At 33.8% G+C, this 9516-nt stretch overlaps 1 protein-coding gene across 1 annotated transcript in view; it reads left to right on the forward strand.

Moving 5' to 3' along the window:
* The window catches only part of LOC112061928 (histone-lysine N-methyltransferase SETD2-like), a 5411-nt gene extending 5164 nt beyond the window's left edge, over nucleotides 1-247 (forward strand). Inside the window, exon 2 of the mRNA XM_024115018.1 lies at nucleotides 203-247. Within this exon, the coding sequence (XP_023970786.1) occupies nucleotides 203-247 (45 nt within the window). The remainder of the gene's footprint in view (nucleotides 1-202) is intronic.
* The last annotated feature ends 9269 nt before the right edge of the window (nucleotides 248-9516 follow it).

A 9516-nucleotide genomic window follows, 5' to 3' on the forward strand; every position in this document is an offset into this window, starting at 1 on the left:
CTTCTGAGACCCTGGCCAGGCCTGACCCCACTCTCAAGCCTGGGTCTCCTCCTTGGCGGTGCTGTCAGTGCACAGACTCATGCACATCCCCACCCACGACCCCTTACCCTGACGATCTGTATTATATTTTAATGTATATGTGAATATATTAAAAATAATTTGTTCGTTTTTTCCTGGTTTTTGGTTTTTGTTTTGCTTTAAGCCTCTACGTGCTAGGATCACAGAAGACTTTGTAAGGATGGTTTAAGTTCTCCTGCAAGGTTTAATTTGCTATCATGTAAATATTCCAGAGCAGGCTGCCTTGTGGTTTCGGCCAGCCTTGTGCTATGTTGATAAGATTGATTTACTGCTTAAAATCACTTTACTTTATCCAATTTTTACTGAACTTTTTATGTAAAACATAAAATCAATTAAAGAAAAAAAAAATGAAGTGATTCATCAAAATTATTTAAGATTCTAATGGGAAAAATTGTTCTTACATGGACATGCCTAGCTATATAAAAAATGAAGACCAATGAAATCTTCTGCTTGATTTATGTCAAGAAAGCTGTATGGATGCCTGGAGGTGGTAAGAAGTGCTGGTGGGTAAAATGTAGGGTATGCGAGATTGACAGGAGTCATGGATAACTTTCTTGTTTAATAATTTTTGCTTATTTCTTCACTGTATGTACAAAAAAGCTACAGCAAACATTTTAATTGGAGACATAAAATGTATTCCCTTGAGTATGGGTAAAAAAGAAAAATACCTGCTATGTCCAATTTTGTTGATCATTGAATTGGAGGTTTTGGCTAAGGCAGTAAGACAAGATAGAGTGATGAAGTTTTAAGAATTGAAAAAAGAAATTAAAATGTTATTATATTATTGTGATTGGATATACCTAGAATACAAAAGGATCAAGAGATGAATTATTAAATACTTAGTAATATAGCTCCCAAGAGATATGCAAGACTCTACAAAGAAAGCTATAAAATTTTAATGAAAGAAACATCTAAAAAAATGCAGGGGTAGGGAGAGACATAAATCATGTTCACGAATTGGAAAGCTCAATATTATAAAAGTTGTCAATTCTTCCCAATTTATAGATATAATGCAATCCCACACAAAATCTGAACACTTTAAAAAAATTTTTTGGTGGAACTTGATAAGCCGATTCTAAAATTTATATGAAAATACAACAGTCAGAAAATAGCAAAGAAACTTTACAAGAGTCAAGGTGAGAGAACCTGCTCCACTGAAAGTCAAGATTTAGCCTAAAACTATGGAAATGAAAGTGTGGGTCTGTCTCAGACAGAAAAACCAAGTGCCCCAGAATAAAAACAGACCTAGGTATCTATGAACACCTGATTTATGACAGAGGCGACACTGCAGAGAAGGGAGAGTAAGGTGTTCTTTTCAAGAAACAATGCTAGAACATCCATACTGGGGGAAAAATAAAAAGAGACATACCTCTACCTCATTTCACGTACAAAAAGCAAAAATCAATTCATGCTGATAGTAATATTATGTAGAATATCTTTATGTTCTCTAGGTAGAAAACATTTTTTAAAACAAGACTCAGAAAGCATTTATCAGTATTACAAAAATGGATAAGTTCTGAGTGCACAGATTTTTTGAAATCATTGAAAGACAGATTAAAGAGGGGGAAAAGGAAAGCCATATTGTGAAAATACATTTTTGACTCATCATCAAAAGCTTGTACCCCAAATATGTACATGCTTTCAAAACCAACAAGAAAAAAAATCTAATAAAAAAATGGCACAAGATGTGAGCAGGTACTTCACAAAAGGGAATGTCAAGAGCCAATAGATCCGTAAAAATGTTCCTAACCTCATTAATTATAGGGAAATACAGATTAAAACCACAATGATATAAGTATGAGTCCACAAGATTGGCAAAAATTATAATGTTTGACAATAGAAAATGTTGGTGGGAAGTGAATTCTTATACACAGCAGATGGGAATAGAGGTTTGTAAACTACTCTGAACAAAATTTGGCAGTGTTGACTAAAGCTGAAGATACACATATACTCTTTTCTATTCCTGAATCTATAGCCTCATAAATGTATGCTTATAATGTTCCAGGTACATGCAAAAGAATATAGAAAGTGAAGTGTTCAAAATAGGTCCAAACAGGAAACAATCAAATGTCCATCAATAATAGAATAGATAAACACAGTCTGGTATATTCAAATTATGAGACATTATACAGCATTGGAAATGAACTACAGAGACACACAACCACATGTATGAATCTTAAAGATATAATGTTGAATAAAAGAAGCCAGGCACAGTGAAACAAATAGTGCATTGTACCACATGTATAAACTTCAAAAAGAGGGTAAAAATAAACTATATTAGAGATACTTAGGGAAAAAAAAGAAAGCTATATGGCAGATAATAATAATACTAGCAGCTCACATTTAATGAGCAATTACTAAGTTTCTCAAGGATCTTAAAACCCTTGCTTTAATGCCTTTAAAAAGTGTGATAGTTTGATACTGTCATATTAAAATATTGACCTTATGCTTTTTGGCAATGACCTTTTCCCTTGTCCTTTTCCAAATTCACTCTGATCCACCTCCATTTACTGTTTAATGTCATTTCCCTTGGCCATTTCATGCTATTTAATGAGATAACCTGCATATTTACATGGCTTCAAAGTATGCATTTGCATTTCCTTCAGCATTGCTCCTTGTTCATGTCTATTTTTCATCTATATCTTAGATGAGTAGCTCTTAGTTTAGAATAATAGAGGGTGGGATAGAGGGAAAAGAAAGGGAGGGGAGGGGACAGCTAAATTGAGCTTGACTCAAAAGAGCTGCCAAACTGACACTTCCATTACTGCACACATTGCACATATTCATCTTTTGTTGGATTCAAGCTCTTCACAGGGGAGTGAAACTTCCAGTCCAGGCACTTACAGTTCTGTGAAACCAGCATGGCAAGAGTCACCAAAATGATCAGGGATTTGGGTGTTGATATATTCATATCTATCTATAAAATGAATATTAAATTCCTCAACTATTTTATTTATGTTTCCATCCTACTTTCTTGAGTAATGACTAGTGATACAACCACCACATACTAACACAGAACTTCTTCCTACCTGGTATGATCCCCATATACTCATGTATCTAGCTGTCTTATGTATATAAAAACACAATCAAGAACTACATATTCAAGCCTGTTTTAATATTATATTAAATCACTTCCCTCAAGATAACTACAGTCATCAGTTATTGTTCCACACTCAGTATGGTTCATAGATTTTTTGCCTTCGAGGTTTATTAGCGCACTTTTATAATTTTTACTAAACTCTAACTTTATATACAGACGACATTAACAATATCCTTCCTTCAAACACTCTATGACAAAGGCACCTGTGGAATAAAATGTAAGCAAGCTCTTTGCACACTATTAACAATACTACTTATGTCTAATAGAATCTGGTGGGTTTTCTTTACATGTGGACTTTTGTAAAGTTATAGAGATTTGACATTTTAATATTATATTAACTTTTTCTCATGAGTTTGCCATTTCCTGTAGATATTTTATAATTTTTCTTTTGGCATACAACACATAAATCCCATTTCTGTCTTATTATGGAAGAACCAGTTGCCTGTATTTTCCAGTTATGATAGTGAAAGGATAAAATACTATATAACAGTAAATATTATTTAGAAATACTAATTTATTTCTTAAATATGGCATTTCCCTCATGATTCTGGTAGATAAGAAGTTAATTTAAAAAAGCTTTAAAAAGATAACGTTCACTGTTGAGTTTTCAGAACTAATGTATTCTAATAACAAGAAACAAGCCAAGGCAGATAAACATATCAACATTTGCTTTGAGGTCAGGCACAGCACAATTATAGGAACAATGATTTCATATACATGCATACACATATCACTATTTGGGTTGTAGCCCAGAGAACTGACCACATAGACATGCAGCTAATACCAAAGAACAGCGTTTAGATATCTGATATCTAAAACAGACCATTTACCTTATTAAGATGTAGGTTTAGAGCACAGATGTCCTTGTGCTGAAATTAAAGCAGCACAGCCTTCCTCTACACCTCCAGGAAATGGTGTTAGCCCTGCAGCCAGAGGCGATAAGATGTATACGTGCTATTTCTGTTGCTAATGGAATGAAGACAGACATACCAACTGAAAATCATTTTTCTATTTTCTCTCATCATTCTAGTTGCTTCCCTCATGTCATCTCTTTCCATTTACATTCTCTTCTTTCTCTCTCCCTCCCAACCTCCTTCCTCCCCAAATGCCTCATGTATTGCAAAGTTTTATATGCTTCATTTTTCTAGAAAAGTTGCTATAGTTTACTGTATTTGGGCAAGAAACACTCCAGGAATAGAGTGGTCTCTTACATAATATTATGGTTTTCTGTTCCTGTTGGACATGTGATATGAAAGAACAAAATTTAAAAAAAAAACACTCAGAGATTTGGATAAATTCCTCAAGGATGTAGTGAAACATAACAAAGTTGAAAAATAACTGCTATCAGCAAAACTTACATATAGTAGTATACTGTTTTAGGATAGTGTGGTCTTGATTCAGCAGAGATAATATGCAACCTAGAGGGCAAAATGACAATGCTAAAAATAACAACAGAATGTCCAGAGAAAGTAAACCAATGTCAAGAAACCCAAGGTTTGCAAAAATCATCTACTGTTTGTCTGTCTTTAACTACACTGGAGTATAGCATTGAATAATGTCATGATTCATACTTCTCTCTTTGAGCTTTTACACATACTAAGCTACCCCCCGCAAAGTCATTTTAATTTTTGAAATCACCTGTTTGTCAAAATAATATAGGCTCATTGACAAAAAATGGAAAAATAGAAAAAAGTATTAAAAAAATATGTTCCACATAATAACTAAAACAACAAAATATACTGTTAATACTTTGCCATATTTTACATTTTTTTAAATTTTACTGGTTTTTAAAGAAGCTATAGTCCTACTACATTTAAAACGTATTTTATCAATGAATAATTTATTTTTATATTCACCTCTTTTGGGAAAGTTTTAGTTTATTACTGTACCATTCAAACCATCATTAAATAAGCATCACCTTTTAACATTTGTTGGTTTGATAAATGGTCGATACCTTTTAATGATAATTATAAAATTATATTAAAGTCCTGAACATCACCAGGATATACTGGGTTATTGGCGAGTGGTAAATGCTAGGCTGTGCTGCCTATACTCCCATGATACAGATTAAAGCACTCATTCCCTCAGTTGCTAGAAGTGTCACCTGCTGCCAGTTCACAACTGAATCCCTTCCCTATAACTGCCATCAGCCTAAGGGAGCTGCTTCAGCCTACCTTGAAACCCCTCCCTGGTTCCTGATGTACGCATGTATACAAAACCCCAGCCCTCGTTTCCATTCACAATTCTGAGGGCCACATAGCTGCACAACTCCACACGGCACTGCAATTCCTGTACCAGATCCTGCTTCCTTCATTTCTTCCCTCACAGGTTGTTCAGTCTGGCTGCTATAACAAAATAACAAACTATGTGGCTAATGAACAACAGAAATTTATTTCTCATAGTTCTAGAGGCTGGGGATTCCAAGATCAAGGTGCTGGTAGATCTGGTGTCAGGTGAGGGCCCACTTCCTAGTTCACAGAGGGCCCTCTTCTGGCTGTAATCTCACATGACAGAGAGGGGAGAGGGAGCTCTCTGGGGTCTCTCCTATAAGGGCACTAATCCCAATCATTACAGCTCTACCCTTATGCCACAATCAACTCCAAAAACACCTCCCTCCTAATACCACCACCTTGGGGGTTAGGATTTCAGCATATGAATTTGGGTGGGGGCACAAACTTTCAACCTATATCACAGGTTTTAATACTGAGAGGACTCCCCAGTAAACTCCCTACAAGCAAATCTCTATTTCAGAGTCTATACTTAGAGAACTAAAGAAAGTTTATTGCAATTTTTGCAAAGACCAAACAATCTGTAGGAAATAGAATCTATATTGTTATTCAGTTGGAATTTATAATTAATTAATTAATTAATGACCTGTGATTCAATTAATGATTATCTTATATTCAAATTTTCTTGGATTGAGACACACATTTCTTATTAGTTTACAACAATGTACAGTATGTATTTCTTCATTCATGACAGCGTTGTATCACATGATCTTGATGTTTACCTATTAAATGTTCTTTACTGGTTGATATCTGACACACATTACTGTTTTCTGCATGTGTTATACAGTCATTTCATAATCATTATGAAAAGCACTATATATCTGTCATTTTTAAAAATTTTCTTAATTGCATCTTAACTTATATTTAAATTATTCAAAAGTGGACAAAGGAAAATCCTCTTTTAAAACAAGTTTACAGGAAAATAAAAAGAAATTCCTTAAAAATATTGTGATGTAGAAGATCTTGTCTTTCTGTTTGAGAGAATGTGTCTAAAGAAATTAGCAGAACAAGCAGGATGTACATAGCAACATCAGTAACCTAATCAAATGGATAATCAAAACCTGATGTAAGCAGGGGGATGACACCAGAAATACAATACTGTGTATCATCATTACAGTTTTGACACAGGAGGTGAAATGAAGGAAATTAAAAAGAAACCCAGGTGTCTGAGAAGTTTTTGTTCTGACCATGCAGGAAATATAATCCGCAGAGGAAATTTATATTGAATTAACACCATTAATAAGTCAAATCTGATATACATATGAACAAAGGGTAAAAAATGGTCACTAGAAAAGCTTTGGAACACAGTATTTTATATCCTCTGATGCTTTTGATCTTAAAAAGTCATGATTATGTAAAATGTACTTGATAACAAATACTCCTAATTACAGTTGTAGAATAATTAGGAGTTCCTAGAGTTCAAATTTCATTATCCCAGTGATCACCAGATTTTCATGTGATTTCTTGCTTAGAAGGGTGTCAAAAATGTCTGAGAGGCCACACTTTAGGTTCAATATCTAAAATAAATGTTTCTAACTGCACTCTTAATTCTTGCCATCACCTAAAAAATATATTATATTTACAGATCACATGGACAGCTGGCCAAGTGAGAAAAAATAGCTTAAAGTCTTCTTAGCAGTCTTAAATGAAACACTCAAAAATCCACATCTTACAGAATCCATGCCATGAATGATGTTCATAGACAAAGCTTAGCCCAGTATATCAGACCCCAAATTTTTGCTATTCCAAATCAATAGCATTGGAAATCAAAGGAAGTTAGAATTGGAAGACAAGAGAGCAGAGGTAAATGCTGCACTGGGTCTCTAAAATACAGGGTTTTGATTGTTATTCAATTGATACTTTGAACTGACAAAAACTGTCAAATCAAATCAGTTTTTATCTGAATTGATTTTTCTCATCGTATAATGGTTTTCAAAACATTTAGAAATGCAAAAACTATTTTTCTTCTCTTTAAAATAAATCCTTTTTCTTTATTCTGTTGTGGAAATATGCAAAAGCACTGGTAGAAAATTTCTGATGTATACACACAATTTTGATAACCTAGATAAAATGGATTAATTCCTTGAAAGGCACAATCCACCAAAACTCAAACAAGAAGAAATAGACAATCTGAATAGGTCTATATATATTAAACACATTGAATAAACAATTAGTAATCTTCTGAAGCAGAAATCACCAGGACAAGATGAGTTCACTGGTAATTAGTTCACTACCAAACATTTAAGAAAGAAATTATACCTATTGTCTATAATCTCTTCCAGAATATAGAAGCAAAAGGAATACTTCCTAACTCATTCTATGAGGTCATCATTACTCTAATACCAAAACCAGACAAATATATTATAAGAAAACTACAGATGATTAACTCTGATGAACATAGATACAAATTTCTCAACAAAATTGTTAGCAAATCAAATCCAAAAACATATAAAAAGAATTATATGCCATGACCAATAGGGATCCAAATGAATCTAGACACAGGCCTTATACTCTTCACAAAAATTAATTCAAAATTAATTACAGACCTAAATGTAACATGCAAAACTGTTAGAAGATAACATGGGAGAAAACCTACATGACCTTGGATATGATACGCCTTTTCAGATACAACACCAAAGGTATGATCCATGAAAGAAATAATTGATAAGCTGTGCTTTATTAAAATTAAAAACTTCTATTCTGCAAAAGACAGTATCAAGTGAATGAAAAAACAGCCACAGATTAGGAGAAAATATTTGAAAAATACACACTGAATAAAGGACTGTTATCCAAAACATACAAAGAATTCTTAAAAGTCAACAATAAGACAAACAGCTGAATCATATTTATTTCAGCATTATTCACAATAGCCAAGATATGAACAATCTAAGGGTCTGTTGATGGACGAATGAATACAGAAATTGTGATTTCACACACACACACACACACACACACACAAGTTATTTAGCCTTAAAAAAGGAGATCTTGCTATTTACAACAACATGAAAGACATTATGCTAAGTGAAATAAGCCAGACATATTAAGAAAAATACTGCATGAGCTCACCTATATGCAGAATCTATTGAAGTTGAATTCATAGAAAAGTGGAATAGAACAGTAGTTACTAGGTATAGGGAGGTGGGGGAAATTGGGAGATGTTGGCCAAAGGGTACAAAGTTGCCATTATGTAAGATGAATAAGTTCTAGATATCTGGTGCACAGCATGGTGACTATAGTTAATACTATTGTATATTGGAAATTTGCTACAAGAGTAGATTTTGGGTACTTTCACCACACACACACACACACACACACACACACACACACACACACACACACGGTAACTATGTGAAGAGATGGATATGTTAGTTAGCTTGACTGTAGAAATCATTTCACTATGTATATGAACTGTATCAAAATGTTACATCGTACACCTGAAATAGATATAATTTTTATAAAAAAAACCAAAAAACCCCACTAAAAAATGGGCCAAAGACCATAATCGAACAGACACCTCATCAAAGAAGATATATAGATGGCAAATATGTACATGAAAAGGTACTGTACATCATGTCATCTAGGTAATGCAAACTGAAACAGTAATAAGATACCACTAGACACCTATTAGAATGGCCAAAACCTAGAACACTGACAACACCATATGCTGGCAAGGATGTAGGACAACAGGAACTCTCAGACACTGCTGGTGGAAATGCAAAATGAAGTCATGTTGGAAGACACTTTGGCTGTTTCTTACAAAATCTCTGGCATTCTTATACACTAATGATGAAAAATCTGAGAGTGAAATTAAGAAAACACTCCCATTTACCACTGCAACAAAAAGAATAAAATATCTAGGAATAAACCTACCTAAGGAGACAAAGACCTGTATGCATAAAATTATAAGACACTGATGTAAGAAATTAAAGTGATACAAATAGATGGGAGAAATATACCATGTTCTTGGATTGGAAGAAACAACATTGTGAAAATGACTACCCAAAGCAATCTACAGATTCAATGCAATCCCTATCAAACTACCACGGGCAT

This window comes from Physeter macrocephalus, chromosome 11, assembly GCF_002837175.3.
Source record: "Physeter macrocephalus isolate SW-GA chromosome 11, ASM283717v5, whole genome shotgun sequence".
NCBI classification, from domain to species: Eukaryota; Metazoa; Chordata; class Mammalia; order Artiodactyla; family Physeteridae; genus Physeter; species Physeter macrocephalus.